The sequence below is a fragment of the Pyxicephalus adspersus genome, chromosome 6 (assembly GCF_032062135.1).
Source record: "Pyxicephalus adspersus chromosome 6, UCB_Pads_2.0, whole genome shotgun sequence".
Lineage (NCBI taxonomy): Eukaryota > Metazoa > Chordata > Amphibia > Anura > Pyxicephalidae > Pyxicephalus > Pyxicephalus adspersus.
Genome location: NC_092863.1, coordinates 62112687 through 62135925, shown reverse-complemented (window position 1 = coordinate 62135925; position 23239 = coordinate 62112687). Strand labels below are relative to the sequence as shown.

The window sequence follows — 23239 nt, the reverse complement described above, 5'->3', positions numbered from 1 at the left end:
CTATGGCTTTCCATTAAAATTTAAGTAACATCACTTAGTTATAAATGCACCTGCAGCTTTCTCTTCCACCAGCAAAGCCCCACAATTACCCGATGACCATGGATGTGAGATCCATCTAACTCAGCTTTCTGTGATGGGAGAACAATGATACTGCACTGCTGCAAAATTTAAAGCAGCGTTTCCACTCTAATGCCTGCTTATGTTCAGTGGGCAGAACAATTTTTGTGGGGGCATGGGGATCACTACTGATTCATGATTCTGTAACTTATCAATCAACACCTGGCCACACCAAATCCTACCCACTGCTTTCTGGATTGGCAACACTGACTATGTTGCTAAAACCCTCCCACTAAGATCTGTGTGTGGGACACAAATAAAGGGGGATTTACTCACTTACTCAGTCAGGGGAGGTACGGGGATTTTTTTTTTTATTACATTATGAGGGTTGTGCACCACATAGAAAATGGATTTGGTATGATAATTCAAGAAGCTTATCTACTTACCTACCAAGAAGACCTACCAACTATATGCCCTTCACTCCTGGCTGTCATTTACATGTTCCACCAGAATAGCAGGCACTACAACTATATTTCTGGCAACCCCCAGCCTTTTTTTCTGGTAGGCTGTCATTTAAAGCCCCAGTATAGTAGCACAGTGGAAGGAATTTGATTTTGTGCACAGAAAAGTATATATTAAGGCTTCATAGTGATATCAGCTACACAACAATGTGAATGGAGAAGCTACACCTTATAGATATTATGTATTATTACACAGTATTTATATAGTGCTGAGATATTGTGTAGCGCTTTACAAAGTCCATAAGTATGTCACTAGCTGTCCCTCAAAGGGGCTCACAATCTAATGTCCCTACCATAGACATATATCTTTTATACAGTCTGAAGTCAATTTTGGCAGGAAGCCAATCAACCTAATGGCATTTTTTTGGAATGTTTGAGGAAACCCACAGAAACACAGGAAGAACCTTCAAACTCCATACAGATAGTGACCAGGCTGAGATTCGAACCTGGGACCTAGCGCTGCAATGGCCAGAGAGATAACCAGAGAGATAACCACTGAGCCTAACCACTGAGATAACCACTGAGCCTAACATAATTGTTTGGCATGTGCTTTTGTTAAAATTGTTAAAGCAATGTACTAGTGTGAACTAACCTTTACCCAGAATCCTCCTTTACATGGCCTTCTCATTTACCAGCTAAGTTTCTATTATTTGGAACATATTAATTTTAAACAATTAGGCTGACAACCCCATCAGAACTGCAGCTTCAACTTTCTATACTGAAGTGTATACAACTGCCACACCGAGACAAATGACTCCAGTAAAACATGTTGATGATTTACAGTGGAAAAAGATAAAAATGACATTCTCTGTGTATGTTCAGAATAAAATTACAGTTCGATATCATTTATCACATACATTTTTTACATATTCAAACAGATCTCAATCCTATTAATCTCCTTCAGAAATAAAACCTTACCCATTTTTCTCTGAGCCGCGGCAATAAAGATTAGACATTCTATTTTAACTGAAAAGCCCACTTAAGTGAATTTTGGCTCCAGGACAAATCTGAAGAGACAGGGTCACTTAATGACCCCTCTGTTTTTCGAGCAGCGGTCTGCAGACAGTTACGCTGTGGTTACAGAGCAATAAAGTGGACAAAATCTGAATGGTGTTTCCAGCACCCAGATTAAATTTGGCTTCGGATTTCTGTACAAGTTCTCTGGGACACATTAAATAAGCTTGTAGATAGGCTGAAGCTTATAGAATTTTCCAGCCATTGGAACATGCCCAGTTTTTGAATGGTTACAGACATTTGTGACAACAAACACTTTTTTCCCAGACAGTGAAGTTGAAAGTTTAGGCCGTCTCTAGACGCTTAAATATGAATTAATGTCTACAGCTACATGTTGACTGCTACACATTTTTGTACCACCCAAAACGCATAACAAACATGTTCCCACACCGACTCCCCTACAAGTTTTCAATGTAGTAGCCATGTTATGTTTTCTGTGGGAAATAACCTCAAATGTAGGGACATGAAATTACATATAGTCCAAGTTCTGAATTTATTAAATTTGAGCTCCAGCCTTCCCTTCAGTCTTGCACAGTTGTACAGGCTGATCTCCTGTACTGAAATTACTTACTCTGACAGGTTCTTATATTGTTGCATTGGAAGCTGCAGCAAATCAGATAGTGCCCACCTCATTTTCAGGATGATTGACATCAAGCCCTTTCATTCCTGGCTGTACTTTCCTTGACCTGCTTTTATAATTTTTTGGATTCCCGTTCTTTTCATCATGGAGACTCATAATCACGTGGCATTGTTTTCAGGAAGTTTTGAGCAGCAGCCAACTAGCCTAAATACACATATTTGATACACACGGTGTATATTAGAAATGTTTTACCTACCAAACTATTCATATTTCTGACTATTTAGTCCAAATATTGCACATCTCTGTCAAAAAGCCCTTACAGGTCTGTTTCTTTCCCCAGCCTCTGATTGACCAAGGAAAGGAGAAGCAGCAAACGAAACAGGTAATTTGTCCCTGAGCTCTGCTGTAGAGGGATTGGAAAAAGCCAATGTCTGGTCAAATTCAGGTACTCACATTATTTGCATTAACAAATTAAATGTAATAATGTTTGAAATAAAGCTACATTACATGAAGTACTTAATATCCAAGTTTAGCTATAGGGAACTCAACATTTTATGTAGCCTGTTTTCCAAGGCATCATCTATCTATATGATATGCAGATTATATTAGGTAATCCAGAGTGTGAAAACTCTAGACAAAGCTGGTCCGTGTTTTTTCTGCAAGAAGAAATCAGCTTTCCAATACCTTTTCTTTGTCTCACAAACAGGGTAAAAAGTAATTAAACCCCTCTATTTGTGTCCTGCTGCCCATTGCACATATGTTAACCAGTACAAACTACATTACTTTGCCAAATACCTAGTACAATTTTATATTTAACATATAACGCTGCCAAACAAAAAATACATTTTTACCTTTTACTTTTTAGTTTTAAACATGACAAAATATAATATGCAGGTCATTCAGGTACATGGCCTTGTGTGAAATTCCATATATTCTAATAGGATAGCTCATCCTATAATTTAGAAATCATGTTTGCCTGAATGCACATAAAAAAAAAAAATCCTGTGACCTTTTTTTCAACTTCTGCCCCTATGTTTACTTACAGCAGAAGTCATAGGGAGCGTGTAAAGTGTCTATATAGCATTTGCATGCATTACATTGCTGCTTAGACTGCATTTTTCATACATTATTTTGAACTTGTATTTTTTTTTTATAGCTCACAGCCAGCAAAACATGCAAAAAATTACCTGGCAATAAACAATAAATGCTGTATGTGTTTCTTTACCTAATATTACAGCTGGTGTGAACAAGTGCCAGTTCTAATATAATTAATTAAGGTACTCAGAATAGCCTTGAGAAATGAAAAGATAATGTGTAAGACAAATGTCATACTTTACAAGCACATGCCATGATTTGGTAAGAGGGCAGTGCTGCAATTGAGTACACAGCAGCTCTTGTGTTCACCCAGAAAAGTTCCCATCAGATAGCCTACTGTATCTAGAACTGAGACAAATGGTGCACAGCAGACACTGGGGAGGGTTCATCTGATAGCCGAAATCTTCCATTTTAAAACAACATTTTATCACTGTAGGAGTTAAAGATAAGTTAGACATTAAAACGGTTAATGCAGACTAAAATATAAATAATGCACAGGGATAGTAATATGTCATGTGTTACTTTGCACACAGATGTAGCCCATAATTGACATAAGTATAAATGGTAAAACAGTTACTGCTTTTTGAACTTGCTATTTACAGATTAGTGGTGTTCATTTTAGGAAATTTAAAAGGAAACTTAATGTATCTCTGTACTATTACTGTGATAAGGTTATAATAAATGTATTCACTTAAAAACAATGCAGTGTGAAATATCCACCCGTAAGTTTAGATTTCTTTATGTGTAGAAACGAAATATATATTTTATATAGTATGTGTGTGTATATATATATATATATATATACACATATACTAAACTAAAAGTTATTATATACAGTGTATATACTAATTTAAATAGTGTGTGTATTATTAGTGGAAAATATTACTGCATTGAGGGAATTTACCCAATATTTTTGGGCTTTTTAGGGCAGGTTCAGACCCATACTGGGGATAAGCAATTGACACTTTGCCAGTCACTTCACAGAACTTATTCCTAAAGAACCAGTGTTTGCTTAGTTGACAGCTATGAGGATTACGGAGTGTCTCACTGCTGTCCTTACTCTTTTGGGCTGCTGCGAGTAGACAATATGTGTAGCTTCTCCCCCAATGCAGAGGTTGACTGAAAAAGCAGTAACTGCATGGCAACTTCACCACCAGTCTGAACAATATTGTTCTTTAATGTCTCATTAAAACACAATAGGACATTTTGTTGTTCTCTTATACCTTATCTGTGCTTTTTAATATTAAAAAAATGTCTTCCTAAAAGCCCTGATTACTTACATGACAGGCTTTGTCTCAGGTATTTTTTGTCATGCTTTGAAGTCACCTCTGATGAAGTAAACACCATACATTGGCCTTTAAAAGAGATCATGATTGAGAACTGAAGCCTTCCATTGTTGGAGCACAAAGTTTTTTCTGGTCACCAAAGTCCAATAAAGTGATGATGGTGCTGAGAAAATCACAAGACAGATATCAGATAATGTTTTTCTTTTGTTAGGTTTAACAGTTTAAAAAAAAAAAAAAAAAAGTCCTAATCAATGACATATTGTGTATGTTTAATAATAAAAGACAGCCATTTAGATGGTGTAAAGTTAGGCAAGTGAAAAGCACACTATATTGCTGAGAATCCAATGATGTGGAGGTTTAACCCTTAAATTTAGCAAAAAAAAAATAATTTATTAATTTATTATTTATAAAACAAGGATTCTGACATTCTCTCGTAGGAATCTTCCAGGTCAATGTTTAAATGGCAGTAATTGATGCCACAAGAAATTGTCCGATTCCCAGTTTTCTGAATACCCTATCTAAATGGAGTTTTGTGTGTTTTACCTGGTTCCTTACCATACACATGGCGCTTGGTTAAAGTTGGGAATCGAACAATGGTAGGGACATTAGATTGGGAACTCTTTTAGGGACAGTTAGTGACATGATTGTAAATGTTTGCTTTTCAATTCACTAAGCTTTATAGCATTTGTTTAAGTTCTTGAAATGTTTCAAAGGACCTTGTGCACGGTCAACAGGTGTTATGTTTTCAGTTACACATCACAGTTTTTAGTTTAGCTACTAAAGTAGAGTGTCAGCTCCTCTTTAGGATGCAACCCCCAACTCTATAACTAATGGCTGGCATAAAAATAAATAAATGCCCCTTTCACTATGGTTTCTAAGACAGACCGGGATGATGTCAGCACAGTAGGGACAACTATTGCAGACACAAATCCCACACCTACACCTGGAAATGGCAGTAAATGATAAAAGTGCTTTTTAATACCAAATTATGAAGGCCAGTTATACATCTTTTGCTAAATAACCAAATTCACTCCAAAGCTGCCTTATCGGATGTCCTTTAAACAGGGCTTTAAGAAATCTTGACTTGGTTACATTAACCCCTGATCTGGCAGTATTTATGAATATATATTTTAAAAAAAGTAAATTACTATTACACTAACATGATGTATCTCAATATATGCAAGAATTAACGGTTTTAAAATTAATTCATAATAGGTCTTAAAGAATTAAATTCCTTTAAAAGTCCAACTAATGCAGTACAGAAGTCTCTTTAACAGCAACACATCAACCTACATTAACAGAGAGTTGTTGCAGATCTAGTAAACATCTCCTGTGTACATTTCTGAATGTCATAAATGTAAAAGAAGTGTCATACATGGAAAAAAATTAAAAATTGTCAAATGTAAGCTTTAATTTTTAGGTGTTGTTTATTTTAGTGGACCACCTCTGGGGTTTTGCTGTGCCTAGCTTTTTTCCTATACATTTCTTCCTCAATGCCAACATTTTTGGTCTCTACCTAAGGTAAAGACTAATACTTGAATCTACCAAATCATATAGTTATTGATTAGTAAATCACAACATGCCACAGACATAAGATAATGGTAATAAAAAATTAATAAAACTGCTTTATTATGTAAAAAGGTCTAGAAGTCCATCAACCTTATGTATTGCCATCTGTGACCCTGTTGTAGACTTCCTCTTTTCCTGCAAGATCATTCTCCGTGAAAGAAAAAGGGGAACTTCTTTAATGGTGACCCAGATAGAAACAAAACCCAAATTAATTCTTCTCAACTATCCATATCCAATACTTTCCTCCCACTCAGGAGAGATCCATAAAACATTTAGGCTATAACAGAATATCACATACAAATTTAATAAAAAGAACTGTTACAAAAAACAAAGAAGACAAAGGCATACACTTTGCAAAGGCACAAACAATAGGTCATTATTTTTGCTGCTGCGATCATCAAAAAAAACAAAAAGCAAATTTATACAAAGCAGCTCATATGAGTTTTATAAATAGGAGGTATTTAGTGCAAACTTCAGTTAAAAAAAAATTACAAAAATACATCACTTATGTCCAAAAAAAGTGAAAACCACAGCAGAGTCTCTGTACAAATATTATTAGTAACCAATAACAAATATATCATTACATGGTAAAAGACAGCAAAACAGTACTATCTAATGCTCCTTTTTGCCATGGTTTCTCTGATCTGTCGATCCAGTTCACTAATGATTCGATCTTCATGAGTGTACACTCCAGTCCTTAACAAGGTGTCCCTCTCTTCAATAAGGCGAGATAGATAGTCATCCAAACCTTCATCTTGTTGTCGGGATCCTGAAGCAGCCATTTTCCGATCAGAAGTACTCCCAGTATCAGGGGCTTGCTTTCTGTCTTCTTGTAGTTTTAACCTAAAAATGAACAAGAAAGCCATGATAGGACATCTGACGATATTAAAGAAACTGCCGATATTCTATTCAAGATGTTTAGCTTTCAGGTTGATTTTACAATTACTAGATAAATTACAGCAGATAGATTTCAGATAACAGTAGAATAGAATATTGTGTCCACAAATTTAAGCTACTCAAATTTAGATAAAGTCTCAGATAAATTCATTTTTATTGTGTTAGATTAGCCTATTAAACTTTAAATCATTTTACATATATATCATTTTTAAGTTACATTTTTAGTTTATGTGTACACTTTATAAAAACAAGAAACTGTGTATTAACAGCTCATTTTAAAGGTTAGGCTAATAAGGCTTATTTATATCTTGATCTGTCCTGTTATACACTGCTGCACTACACACAACAAGGCCCATCTCAATTGTTAACTAAAATGCACATTGTGTAGCTGGCAAAACCTTTTAGATTTCCTTTTGCTCAATAAAACAGTTTAATTAATGGAGGAGAGCTGGTCCACTGACTGACAGACTACATGACCAGGCTTTCCTTCCTAAAATATTTTCACAGATGAGGCCTCTATGAAATGGAGGAGGGATAAGTGTTAGAAGATGTTTTAGCAGAGTAACATCCACTAAGAGGAGGGGCGGAGTTATAATTTGTTTTTGCACCAGGAGCCAAAATAAAAAACTACCAGTGATTTGACTTCTGGGGCCAAGAACAAACCTATCTTCTTTCCTAGGGTTAAGCAGGATCCTATACACCAAATTTAACAGCTACAATAATAATACTTGTATTGAATGCCTCTATAAGAATATTGAGTCTAATATAGAAGCCATGGGACTGAAGAACATTTTAATGGTCCCCCTAGAATACTTCTTAGGTTAGTAGGCAAGGCAGAACAGGTATTTAGACAGTGACCATTCCATAGGTCAAAACATTCATACAGATTGCGTTTCAACTTTGTCCTATTCAGCTAAGCTATCCAGACTATTATCACTAAATGTCTCATATTTCACTGAGCATAGAACATTTTATTCACACTGCCCAGTCTGAAACCATCTTCAGTGATACCGCTGGATGGACATACCTAGGGGGTAGGACATGTAATGGTTGTTCTGCCCAAAATGGTAGAATACCAAATGAGCTCAGTTGTGGGGTGGGTGTAGTATATTTATAGTCACATAGTCAAATGTACCTATTCAATTCATTCCTGATCTCCTCTAGCTCCAGACGTTCATTCTTCACTATGTCCTTCTCTTCTGCTGCCAGATAACGTAGTCTCATTTGCTCCAATTCGTCCTGCTGCTTCTTCAGTCGTGCCATAGCATTTTCTTGTTCCCGCTATTAAAAAAAATAATAAATAATAAAAATAAATTTAGGAAATATTTAAATGTCAACTTTAGAAATATGAGAATGAATGCTTTACATATTCCAACTTTACCTCATTAGTTTCTCCAGACAGTAAAAATAATCAAAGGGAAGAGAGAATTATGTTTTTTTTTTTTTACTTTGTTTGAAGTGCTCATATATTAATACTAAATGTTCTGAAGAAATAAGATAATTGTCCTTTAGAATGGTAAGAGTTACATAATTGTAGACACTTGTGTAAGGCTATATTATAAACAACATCATTATTCTAGTAGTGTGTTCATACATCTCACTGCTATGCTATTCTCTCTATTTATTTTGTGTTTGTGTTCAAACGCCTAGATAATAAAGTTACGTGAAACATCAAAATCACACATTCAGCTTGGAAAACTGTATTATCTTTCCTTTTCCTGTGAATCTTTTTTTCATTAAAGATAAACAAAATTAAGGAACGCAAAGTAGACAAAGTAATAATTTCTATCAAACATACTTTTTGTATGGTTGCATGCCTTATAATAAATGCCTTTATGCCTCACTGTTTTTGCACTTCATATGCATGTTCAACAAAAACTAAACTCTGAAAAGCAAACTCACAAACTCTTTACATGGTTAAAACTGTACACCAATCAGATGCTTTGTTGGCACTTCATCACTACAATCTTCCTTCATGATTTTAACAGAATCCTCACATAAATGCTCAGCTTACACCTCATTCTAACTTACCCACAATAACCTAACACATCTGTCCCATAAGATAAAACACACATGTCCTGAAATACTCTGCAACAAATGTCAAGCTGATTGGCTGCAGAAGGCCCCCTATTCGCAGACGTGCCCAATCTACCAAACCTAAATATTTTAAAGCATACAAAAACTAGCTATGAACACATCCAATTATCATATCAAAAAAAGGATTATATATTATACCCGATTATTCAAAAGAATGCATCCCGTTTATGAGAATTGCGATTTAGCCGTGTAATACAAGTAACCGGTCATGAATCTGTCATTTCCTTTGCAGTCAAACAGAATTTTACCATGAAAACTTTCTCGAGCAATTTGCCAGCTTATTAAAAGTGTCCACTGTTATTTATTAAGCCAATATAATATTTCATGCCTATGAGGTGAACTTAAAACCCCTAGAGAAACCTTTCCACTAACTACGCTATGTCATAGCAATGTAAATCCCAGTCAAACTGGTGGAGAGATAATGTGGAGTAGGAGAATGTGTAATTCTTACAGTCCATTAAGTACACTGTTAAATTCCACAAATCAGCCGGTCTCAAATACCCCGGCTATGACTCCGTATTAACATTGAACGCGTTATGGAAAGTAACAGGGGCGCTGTGATAGCTCGCGTTTCGCTGTGTTATGGGATCGTGCCTAGTGACTCTCTGAACTATGTCTGGCTCCACTTGATACCATCAATCTTTCACTCATATAAGCTGTATCTGAAAATTAATTATTGCCTTATATACATTGTGTTTTGGCATGCTGACTGAGTCATTAATATATGAACCAACTGTAGCAGTATGTGTAATACATGACTGTATATTATGGTGCACTGTCAGTGATTCCCAGAGGTTTTTATATTCACAAGAAGGAAGAACGAAGATGATGGTTGCATAGATCTAAACAATTGAGCATTTAGCATTATAAAATGCAAAGCATGTATTTTATACTCATGTCTTAGTGTGCCAAATCTAATGAGTTAAATAATCCCACATGATATATAGCAAAGTTAAATAAAACTTACAAAATATGATTGCTGAACAAGGTGAAATTTGCTATGTAGACTTTGTAAACTGGTAACAAATGATTACACCAAAAACTAGAACTAATATACAATTTCCCAAACCCACACATAGTTTCCATTTTATCTAAACTGCTCTACATTGCAATAACTTCAAGTACTTGAGGAGTAGATAGTACGTACAGCTATAAATGGCAGTCATATAAAAAATGTAAGAGTAAGCAGTAATTTGGAAATGAGACAGAAATAGACCCAGCAGCCCAAAATTAGGTCCTTGTTTACTATCACAGTGTTTTACATCTAAAACAACTTCCCCACTCATGTTACTGTAAGTAAACCAAACAGCAGCGTAAAGCACAGGATATGTGAAATAGCAGCAAGATAAAATGTTATCGGACTCTCACAGAGATGATGATACAGACACTATCTGCAGCTCTCATACAGTAGGATGCCATGCACTCTCAGCTTCCATCACATTTTCAACACTGGACGGGTGCTAGATTGTTTGTCGGCAGTGGTGAAAGTTTGAAAATAGCGGCAATCTTACTGAGGCACTGTAAAAAAAAATTCAGTATGTGAAGGACCCTTAAGGGGGGAGGGACTACAGCTGACTAAAGATCATAAAAAAGTCAGAGGAAAATTTTACAACCCCCCCCCCCTCCTTCTATTATATGCTGCTTCCCCACCTCTTAGATTGTAAGCTCTTCTGGGCAGGGTCCTCTCCGCCTCCTGTCACTGTCTGTATCTGTCATTTGCAACCCCTATTTAATGTACAGCACTGCCTAATATGTTGGTGCCATATAAATACTGTTTAATAATACAAAAATGTAATATTATTATAATTATAATAATAATATTATTAATAATAATAAAGCTCAAGCTTCAAGCAGACCATTCCGAAAAGTTTATATAAATGGGTAGATACCCCTTTTATAGAAAGTAAAAATTATTTTTTTTTCTTTTAATCTTTAAAAAAAAAAAAGGGGGGGGGGGGAGCTCCCTGTGCACGCGCAGTGAGATTAGTACTCTTTTACTTCCCTCCTTTACAGCAGGCTATGTCACCTGATCTTGCGCCTGTGCAGTGCAAATTCTGATGACATAGCCAAAAAAAGAAAGAAGACGAAAGAAGTTGGCGGCGCCAGGCGCTTCCTCAGCATCGGAACGAAGGAGGACTCCAGAACAGCTCTGGAGGCATTGAGGTTCTGCAGAAATAATAGCGAGTGAAAAAGAAATAAATATTTATCATCCTGTTCTATTTAAAAGTGAACTCAAGGCACAGATATAAAAAATTATGAAGCTCTGTACCAATAACCACATCATAATGAATTGTTTTGCAGGTTACTATACAGGCAGCACAGCAGAGCTCAGAGAAGGATGGGGGGGGGCATAAAACTGAGCCATTTAGGTAGGTGTGCCATAGTGCAAGCATAAAGCTGATGAACTGTAGCAGAGAACAATCGGGTTTGTCCACTGCTAGAGACAGCTGTACTATGGGGCAAAACTATATAAAACTAGGAATGAAAAACCTTTTTTATTAACCAATGAAAAAAATTCTACTAATATGAAATAAGTTTCATCTGGCCAACATATTACCAGACATCTATATTGAGCCAGACCACTATATTGCATTGGATTGTATTCTATAGATGTCCAGTCTTCTGAAGATAAAGGAGGATTGATTGCTGCAGATCCGAATCAGCAACATTTTGGCTTTTTTTTTTTTAAACTAAAGTTTTGCTATACAATGCTATGTTGAACATTTAATATATGAAACAAAAAGAAAAAGCAGAAAGCTAAAAACACTTTACAGCAAGTGTTCAGAGATAAATGGTCTTAAGAACTGCGATTTTCCTAATCAATGTGATATATGGCATTTTCCTAAACAATATAAATTTACAGGCCCTAAATCCTCCTTTTCCTAAAAATATTTTTATTACACACGTGTGCTTCCATGAATACTGCTAATCCCCTTAATGTATACAACTCAATGGAGTGAGAAATTGAAGCTAAGCAGATATGCAGATTTCATGTTCATGTTTCATGATTTAATGTTAGAGACGTGAAAGTAAAATATTGCAATCTATAACTGCTACACCGGACATGTTCTAATTATTACCTTTACTTCAATCTGCAGAAAGAAAATTCTCCAAGGCTGGAAAAACTGCAAATTTCGGCAACAGCATTTGAGTTCTATTTATAAAACGGTGAATCCTACACTCACGGAAACATTCTCTGGTGGAGAATCTTCCAGGTCCATTTGTAATTGATTTTCCACCAGGGAATGTTTCAATGAATGTCAGATTCATGGCTTTGTAAATAGACCCCTTTGTGTCCATAACAGTACAGAAACTCATCTTTATGTTTATGTATTTGGCTTACTGCTTTTCTCAAAAGCCCGAGTACAATTTGAGGTAGGGTAACAGCAATACTTCTAGACTGAATCAAAACATGTTTTGCATGAAATCACAATTGATTCCATGGTAAAGGAATGCACTGGGTCTAAATTTTATCATACAGTATATGAGCACCTCATGAAACTGCTTTACCAGAAAAGTGGAGGTTAGACTGTGAAAATGAAGTGGTTGGCACAATGTCTGTCTGACTGCAGATCTAGCTTTATCATTAAGGTATGTTGGGGTACACTGAAACTGATCCGTGTAAAGGTAAATGTACACAGTCCTAAAATACACCCAAATGAACCATCTTAAGATATACAGAATACTTTTCAACACCTGAAAAAACTTTGGGGCCCCAGATTACAGACACCACCAAGACCCAACCTCCAGTATGTGTACTGTGCTAACACGTGACTATATTGAGGAACATTATTCCATCCCCATGATCTTCCTTCATTCTTTCTCATTCATGGTCATCCCCTGCTGCATATTTTTGGGGTTTTGGTGATACCACAAAGGCAAAAAAGGAATTTCAGTTCTATATTGTTCCGTATACCATGATTTATAAAAATTGCTGAACTGAAGCATAGTAACCTGTTGTCACTGTATAAATTAGGTTATTTCCATACCTTCTGTGAACAAGTTCTTCAGTTGAGCATTCTGTTTAACCTAATAACCAGTATCAATATCTATACATGGTTTAGTACATTTATCGTTTGTCTTATGTCCTAGGCTACGTACACACATGCAATAATTATCGTTGGTAACGAACAACTAAGAAACAACCGTCCGATAATTGTTAACAAAAAAAGTGAACAACAACACCGAGAAATGTCGCTGGAAACGAACGACCATCAGGGCGGATCTGATTGGGCGACGATCGTTCGCTATCTATTGTGTGTACGGTCATTCAGTGATGATAGATTGTTTTTGGATAAACTTTTTCCTGTACATGTCACTTCCTGCATCGTTCAAACGATTCGATCTAGTGTGTGTACATTATTGGTGGAATAAACAATCAGTCGTTAATCGTTCGTTTTCTAATGAAAATTATTGCATGTGTGTACGTAGCCTTAATGCCATTGAAATTCTTACTAAAAAAAAAAAAATAAAAAAAACACAAAGCAAAACCCCACTATATCCACCTGTCCCCAATCCCTTGCAGGGGGCGTCACCATCTTCTTGACTCTTTGACAGTTTATGGCTCAGGCATTAGAAAGATTACTGCGGAAGTCACATCGCCTGTCACTTTTCCAATGACCTGCCTAAATTTTTTTTTTTTTTTTCATAAAGAATGTTTAATGTTTAAAAAGAATCTACAGAACAAATGGAGGTTATCTTCTACAGCAAAATGTACTAAAATCCTTATATTGTACACATTTTCTTGCTGCAGGTGTCAGCAAAGGTCTGCTAGTAAAGCAGTTTCCCTGTCCTACAAGCATGAAAAAAGTTAAATCCACAATTCAGACATGCCAGCCGAGTGAGTGTAAAGGACGAGCGGCTCCTCAATCAAGCAAGCACAATCTTTATTTTGCTATGGCTGCCTATAAATCCTGAGAAGAGGGGTAAACATACATACAGTAGACTAAACAATCACTAAATAGTGGCCACTGCTCCCTCTCCCACTCATACATACCAAGTCAGGTCTGTGGGAAAATAATTCTATGTTCGTTAAAGGAACTCAAGTCAAGTTTTCTGAAAATAACCCAGATCTGACAAGCCGGTAGGAGGGCCTGGATGGTTTCAAGACACAGTTTTCAACCTAGCCCAACATTGCCGACTAATATATTTCTAAACAAAGCCTTGCTTCCCATGTTTGGCTAAATGACTTAATAATGAATCAAATTAATTATTGTGAGTGGATAAGCACAGGACAGGAGCAGCAAAGTCCAGATGTCAGAGTAAAAAAATCTGTGCTGAGCAAACGCAGCAAAGGAGCTTGTTGTCTGATTACACGACAAATGACCTGGACTCGCTTCTTCTACTTGCCCTTACAAAAATAAGGAAGAGAGATAGGCACCGGCCAGACAGCACAAGATAATTAACATTTATGCTTCCCTGTTCTGTATCTAAAACTAAGCAGTTGTCCTGCTCTGCACACTGTCAAAAAAAAAAAAAAAAACTTTTACTTTTAGCCCACTTTACATAAGCTGTGATGATTTCAATACTTTGTGAAAACTTGTTTTATGGAGAAGGTGTTGTAGCTCAAGTAATCACACTGTACAAAAATAATTTGTGATGAACCTGACCACAATCAGCAACGTATTGTACCAGACAATCCTTATAAAGGATGGTGGAATATAGACAATAAACGGGGTGAATCTCATCCTCATTATTTTACATACATAGCCTTATTTAGAGCAGTAACGGTAAAGCTGCAGAAACCCATGGCAACAATTTTATTTCACTTTATGCTAGCCTTTAATTTCCAGATGATTTCTGGTTGCTACACATTATCCCGGATCTCTACAGACACAAAACAAGGATGACTTTTACAACATATGCATTTGGCCTTGTAATACAGTGGGATTTATTTGGTTTATGAACAATTACAGAATAAATTTGGGTAACAAGGCACAGCAAGGAGTTGAAAAAGGCTTTAAGGGCAAGCACTTTTAATTTGTACACTGCACATTCATTAGACAGCCAAATTGCCAGATACCCAATTATAATGTCTCTCAAGTTTCAAAACATTGCAGAACTACAATTCATATATAAAAACATTTAGCACACAATTAAAAGATAACTTGTCTTCTGTACAATATTTGCAATATTCTGGCTTGCAAGATGGCAGACTTATACTCCCGTGGTGCCCTTGTGCTAGGGCCATTTCTACTGCATTGAGAACCACAATACAGGTAGTACCCGAGTTAAGGACATCAGACATACAGACGGACGCCTCCTATGGGGCTTCCCTGCTTGTTCTGTGCAGAACAGATGTTTGGAGGGGGTAAGGAGGGGCAGTTTGCATGACTTTCAGAAGAAATCTTTTGCTAAACAAAGCTGAGTTTGTGGGTGATCTTGGGAAGGGGGGCTCTTTTTGCAGCCTCTTGTAACTTTTTTTATGACCAGGACAAAGTCTGCAGTTGTTTTTTATTTATTTATTTTTTGCATATGAAAGCACAGCTAGCTACAGAAGGTAATGAATGTCTAGGCTCCATAAAAAATTTTTTTTGCTTTGTTTGCGAGTACCTCACCGTGAGGATTTTATAAAGTAACTAACTCCACGCTGCCTAATAATATTTTGAGACAAACATCGGTCTTAATTGCATTTATTAAAATAATGTACCTGTTTCGACCTACATACATAATTCAACTTAAGAACAAACCTACAGTCCCTATCACAGATGTAACCCAGGGACTACCTGTATATACATGATACAACATCAAGTTGCTGAATGTTCCTTTGAAATAATAATTTGTTTTTATCACAATTAGAAAAGGTACATTGTTTGAGAGGAGCTCTTCCGTTACCAGTAAAAGCCCCATCTTCTGCACCAGACCACCAACAGTTAAGAACGCTGGCATTTTAAAAAATAGACTCCATAAAAACAAGCGATACTATAAAATAAAATTCCACTGAAGATTTAGGGAAATAAATCTGGGATACAATTCCACCGACTATGGTGAGACACATTGCTAAAATAGAAGATACAGACACCAACAAATCAAATGAAAATTTATTACAGAGCTGGTTACATTTTACACCCCCCATGTTTAATTAACAGCCTTTTACACTTTCAGCTGAGATTAAAGTTAAACCTATACATAACACAAGCCCCAGCTGAAAGGAAAAAAATCTGCAGTCTGGCTTTGTTGAACATTATACCAACTTTTCAAGTGGCAGTAATAACTCAAGATTTATTATTTTTTTAATGAACGAACGCAGAACGGGATCTTTCAAATCACAAAGCAAGCAGCTTTTCCAAATGTTTACTCTTTAGTCTAACTCTTACAATAATTCACGAAACAGACTTAGCAGAGGCACAACTTGGTAATGGAAATCATTACTCATTCCCTGTTGGCAGTGGGCACTCACGCTAGTGAGGCAAGTCTGTAAAGTTCCTACCAGTTGGGTTTCATCATTAACATTTAGTAACAATAAAACATCAATTCTTACATCTAATTTGTTCTATGTGCAGGAATGTGGACAGTGCTTTGGGGAAACAAATGACTAGCTGAAACGGCTATCCAAGAACGGTAATAATTACTTGCATTGTTTTGAGAAAGCATTTTCTTACTGGCAGACATCAGTGAAAGTGGAAATACCAGACAACCAAAGAACGAGAATTGCTAACAAGAATATACAGTTACATTTTAGTTGTGTCTTTCAAACTAAAAAGTTTTACATGATACCTGGTATTTATTTAAATGGCAACTTAAAAAAAACTAGAAATCTACAGTCTAAATTACCAAGTCAACCCTTTACCCATCTATGAAATCCTACGAACGATATAGCAATGCAGTGTATAGTCCATGATGGGAAAATATTTTGTGTAACCTAAGCATTCAGTGAGCCATCAGTTTTTTGTTTTGTTTTTTTTTAAGCAATTTTGTATTACTTTATTAGATTATAATGTCACAGCTCTTATATGGAGCATAAACGCAAATACAATAATATTTTGAAATGGTTAATGGTGGTGACTTATGAGGCCTCAATAATGCCTGGCAAACACAGAGTAGGATTGCCAATATTAGTGGCAGAGAAACTATCATTAATAAATTCTTTCATCTATATTCAGAATGTATTTATCTTTGGGCAGTTTCATGCCATATCAGTTGTTCCTAGCATTTGTGACATAAGGAGTTATTTCTCTTCCCCCATTGTCTTGTATGTCTAAAGGTGCGTACACACTTCCAATTTTTATCGTTTCAATCGAACGACGAACGATCGATTGGGCAAAAAATCGTTTGTAAAAAAGTAACCAACGATGCCGACGAACGAGGAAAATTGTTGGAAACGAACGACCGGACCGGCGGATCGGATTGGGCGACGATCGTTGAACATCGTTCGTGTGTACGGTCGTTCGTTGATCGTCCATGTTCAGAGCATGCGTGATGAACGAACGTCCGTTCACTTTCCTGTCGTGCACATAGTTCCTCTATCACTTAAACGATCGTATCTATTGTGTGTACAATATCTACGAACGATCGTGTCGTTACCTCTATGTGCAGGATCGGTGCTATACGATCGTTCATATATATCGTGCAGGAACGTTCGTCGTTCGTTTTCCAACGATAATAATTGGAAGTGTGTACGTAGCTTTACAAAGGTAATCATATCATCTATTAGCTAGAGGATATATTAACAAACCGGTAACTGATAAGGACCTCATCTGACAAATTCAGAATAGTACCACAAGCAGCTCAGTTGGTTCACTGGTTAGCCTTTGCAGTGCTAAGTCTCAGGTTCGCTGCTTTGCAAGTTCCCCCTGTGTCTACGTGGGTTTCCGCCCACATCTCAGAAAACATGCAGTTGGGTTAATAAGCTTTCCCTCAATAACAAAAAAAAAATTGTCTTTAGACTAAGTTAATGACATATGACCGTTAGATTGTGAGCCCCTTTGAGGGATAGTTAGTGATATAACTATGGAGTTTTATTGACTTTCTCCCCTTTTACAGTGAGCCACATCACCCAATCCCACGCTGGCGCAGTGCGGGATTAGGTGACATACCCAGAATAAGGGTGAAGATGGCGGCGCCGGGCGATTCCACAAGGGAAAGTCCAGCAAAACCAAGGGATCAGTGGAATAAAGGGTGTGTTTTTTTTATTTTTCACTTTAGTTCTGGTTGGAAGGTCCAAGGTTCTAGGTTTGATGGATCACTAGCTTCACAGATAAGTGTATCCTCTCCTGCCTTGAAGAGCTTTATTAAATAAGGTCCATTGTATCTAGAGAGGGAGCCATATTCCCTCCACAATGACACAAAAACATACGTGCTCTGTCTTTGTGGACTACAAATAGGTCTTGAATTAATTTCCATTACAGACATCAAAGCAAATAATAAAATCAGTTCAGCTCACAAGACCTGACTAGGACAATGTATTTCTGGCAAGAATAACAAAATTATTTCTGTACTTGCTAAAAATGTTCTTAATTGTGGTAAATGTATGAATTTAGATTTTTCAGAATCAGGACTGATTAGCTGCTTTATATTACACTTATATAACAATATTTATTATTTCTATTGTATTAATTTCTTCTGTATACTAAATCTTATAAACACTAATTTTGTTGCTAGGAAAAAAAAGAATATTGCAAATATATATATTACATATTGTGGTCAAATTATATATATATATATATATATATATACACACACACACACACACATTTTTTATTATTATTAGCCATATTTTTTTTTAAGCAAATCCTGTTTCTAGCTCTAATTGTACCCACAGACCTCCCGCTTGCTCTGCACAGTATCTTGAAGAATTTCAGATTAGAGAAAGGCAGACAAAAAAGAAACAACTAATGCTGTAATCTTTTTAATGATACAAAGTATAAGGAACAGCGCACAAACCAAATATAATTGGGGAGTTTTTGTATGCTCCAATACGTGTGAGGGGCATAGCAATCCTTTGTAAATACAGATATACATTTGCAACAATCAAAAATACTAAAGAAGTTATTCTATACTAAATGAGACCAATTAAACCGTCACTCACCTGTTTTATCCTAGCTAGTTCCTTCAAAGCTCTTCCCCATTGCTGCTTGTAGTGCAGTTTGGATTTTGTTGCAGATTCTAATTTTCTTTCCAGTTCAACCTACAAATATTGAAGTAAAAATGTTATTCTTATGAAATTCTGCAACTCCGATACCAGCATGCCAGAAGCAAAACTTGGACAATGAACAAACAAACATTTATGTTTTATTATTGCTCTGTACAGCAAAGTCACAAAACTATGATGCATTTTTATCCAACGCTCACAAGACTCTCACACCTGCTACATTAATAAGTACATAAACCCAACAAGGAGAGCAATGGATTCTGCCACTCCTACTTCAAGGTGGTGAACAGAGTACAAAGGGGAGATCTGTTCCCACATTTCTCCTCTGCGATAGACACCAATCAAGTGGCTCTGTCACTGTGAGTGCATAATAATATTTTCAATCTGCCAGATCAATAAAGTGAAACCCCCACATGTGTATGTACATAAACAACTTCCTAACATTACACATTAGAGTGAAAAATAGGTCTTTATTTATTATTTAGAGTTAACTTAAACAGATGAGCCAAAAAAAATGTAAACCATTGTCTATAGACAATTAGCATTAATAAGATCAGTGGATAGCGGCAGTTATGAAATTCAAAAGGGCGTTTTACCCCTTTTTCTTAGAAATTACCTATTTGCTGCCCTTACTTGTTCTACATTATATCTGGGAGCCAGTTTATACCACTTAGCAGCCCTAAATGTGTTTAAAATGGTATAAACACTTTCAATGCTATGATGCATTACATTATTGACCCCAGAGTTTTTTTAAGCTGGGTGGGAAGAAATTGTAGGTGGGTGGCAGCCCCTGTATTGTGACCCAACGCTTCAGTAACCAGCCAAAAAAAGACAGGTGGTTACTGAAAAGTGCTGGGTGGTGTGCCCAGCTAAAAGGGGCTGGGGAGAACACTGCATGATAAAGATATTTAGTAGCAAAAGGCTAAAAGTCTATTTACAGAAAGGAACTTAAGACATTTAAACTGTCTATTATCATTAATGTTAACCTATCATTGGGGAAAAGTTGGGCTAGCTCCCATCCAGTGTTAAATAAAAGCACCATACGGCAAAAATGTTGTGAATACTTGACCATCAAACACATGACAATTTGTTAATAATGCTACAGTACACAAAGACATTTTAAATAAATGACAACTTCCAACCTAGTTGAAACAGTGTGGGGTAAGCCATTTCTGATCTAGCATAATTGTGCTTCTATGTACGAAGCTAAGTCTATAAAGTGATCGTTTGAGGAGTTTAGTGTTGAGGAACCAGAGTGGCCTGTATACAGTCCTGACCTCATCCCTACTAAACATTTTTTTAAAAAACTGGAATGCCAATTATGAGCCAGGTCATCTAAATTGGGTACAGAATCCTATAGACACTCTCCAAAATCTTGTGGAAATCCTTCCCAGAAGAGGACCTACTATACATTAAATGTCTAATTAACAAGTTCAGAAAAGTGTAAAGACCAATGCTAACACCAAACAAGAGAAAAGTATCCAATTAGCCAATATCTTAAAACAAACCAATTATCACTGAACAGATTCAAAGCTGTTGGCAACAGTACAACCAGCAAATAAATTCTAAAGTATCATTATTACATAAAAAAAAGGTACAAACAGAACACTGACAAAAACTATTAAGTTTCACGCTACATGGTGCTTAATCACAATCTCCCTATGATTAGGTGATCTGTACGATGAAAAGATTAGGGATTTTTGTCAACATTTATATTCTATCACTTTTTTCAAAAACTCTTAAGCTTTTCATGCTTCATAGTGCCTAATCATATTTACACTATGGTTGAGTGCTATGTAGCATGAAACTCTGTGTTCCTACTGTACCACTTTTTATGGAATAAAAAGATTTTGGAATTTACATTCTAATTGTGCGATCACCAACAAGTTTGAACTATTGTTGATCAGCAATCAAGCTGGAAGTGCATCTGACAATCCGTACAAGAGAGCTTGGAGCCATCTGAAGTGGTGTAAATCTTTTATCACGTCATACCTTGAGATGGCCTTAAGTACAAAAAGAGTATGTTCTTTATACCTGGAAGATCAGGCTGCTGCCAGATGGACATGAAGGAATGAAGACACCTATGACTTTTATAGGAGCATCAATACATGGTGAAGTGACGGTACATTGGCTGACATTTCATAAATGAGTCCGGATCATGCCAAGCAGTGTCCTATCCCTACATCAAGAGTCAAAGCTGCACAAATAATACGCCAGCAGACACTTCATCAACAAAAGGGAGCGCTTTTATGGCACAAAACCATTCCCCTATTGTACAGGACATTCCAAGGCGATAGCTGACTGGGCCGCCTATATATTTTGTAGCCCTTCATCTGGGAGAATTATGGACACGACTGAATCATAATGCTTATTTTTACTTGCCATTGCTGATCTGTTATAACTGAAATCAGGCCAAACTGGCCCTGTTTTAGGAATGTACTTTCTCAGTCTCAAACAGAGAAACAAGTTGGCTAAAACACTTAGCAGACAAACTTTTACTCTTTATTTTATTAGAATGATAGCAAGTTTAAAGAAACACAAAATGTCAGCCCTCCTTTAACATGTATTTTCAAATATGATACAGAGGCCAAAATAAATAAATTATATATTTAACTCTGCTCAGAAATGAAGCCTCTGCTGTGTCGACTAGTTAATATCAATACACAACTGGGAAAATGAATGGCTATGTTTGTATGCTTAACCTAAATAAAAACAGTCCAGTCACTAGTTTCATAATGAAACCGTTTAACATCATGTTTATATTGAAAGCTGTTAAATGATGGATTAAGTCATTTGACAAAACAGGGCTTAGATCAAGCCAAAATTTGTCAGTGTTTTCATTGCCTACAAACACTGCAAACCATAAAACCTTTAAATATTTGAAATACAAAATAAATCTTTATTATTGAACAACATACTTCTGTATTCTTTTCAGGGACCTACTACTCTTACAACAAAATGCTATACAGTTTTCTACTGCTGCAACTAGGTTTTAAAGCAATCAGTTTGAGACCATGTAATATTGACATTCCAATCACTAAAATCTCATAGAAGCTTTAACATGGTAATGTAGTTACAAATTTATTTTCAAAGTTTTTCAGTCTGAAGCTTTTCTACAAATCTGATCCTGCCATGAGGTTCAGCTATGAAGCAGCTGAACATTAGATGAAAGTGTTCTAAAGGACAACTTACTGGAGAATTTCAGCAAATGAATATGACTGCATGCCAATACCTCCTTCCTTAATGCTTCCGGGTTCATAGTGTTTGACCACCAGTCTGAGCTAACCTAACTATCTGAATTAAAAATATACAGCAAATCCTCTTTTTCTGTATACAGTCTTAATCTTTGCAGCTTCCCTAGATTTCTACAACATAAAAAATGCTACATAATACATTACAGTATAAGAAGAAAACTAAACCAAATAGTTACTCTGAAATTAAAGCACAGTTGTAGGTAAAGGTAACCAATCCCCATATACCCCAGATATTTATTGATGCATTTGAAAAGCAGCTCTAACTATATAGCAACCTACAATCCTGCGCAGCAGAACACCCTGGAATGGAAAGGGACAGCAATTGAAATTAAACTACACAGCATAATGCAGTCAACATGACCCAGCAAACTGGATGACCTCTATGTTGTACTGCTGTTTCTTTATTCTCCAATCACATGCTAGGGCAGGGCATTGACTAATTGATCACTTAAACAGTGGAGTAAAAATGAGGAGACTTGGGAAAGCTGAGTGAATCTCAACATTTGCTAAAGAGAATTACAAGTTTTGTAGTATGCAGATTTATAATTTTATTTTCAAATGAAATATAGAATATCACAACATGTTTTTTTTAATGCATTTATTTTAACTGTGTACTTAACTACTTATGTTAGTAACTTTATTTATTCTCTAAATATCAATCTATACTAAGTTAAAGAGAAACTAAACCTCAAGTTCTCAATTGCAGACAGGTGATATATTAAAAAAATAATTTACTTTCCTGTTTGCTTAAACTTACATTCGCCTCTCCTTAATATTTT

The 23239-nt window shown here is 36.2% G+C and overlaps 1 protein-coding gene across 1 annotated transcript in view; it reads right to left on the bottom strand.

Moving 5' to 3' along the window:
* Window positions 1-6404: 6404 nt before the first annotated feature.
* CEP120 (centrosomal protein 120) overlaps window positions 6405-23239 on the bottom strand; it is a 52877-nt gene continuing 36042 nt past the window's right edge. Inside the window, exons 18-20 of the mRNA XM_072416031.1 lie at window positions 19144-19242; window positions 8155-8300; window positions 6405-6965 (exon numbers count right to left, since the gene is read on the bottom strand). Coding sequence (XP_072272132.1) covers window positions 6731-6965; window positions 8155-8300; window positions 19144-19242 — 480 coding nt within the window. The 3' untranslated portion in view covers window positions 6405-6730. The remainder of the gene's footprint in view (window positions 6966-8154; window positions 8301-19143; window positions 19243-23239) is intronic.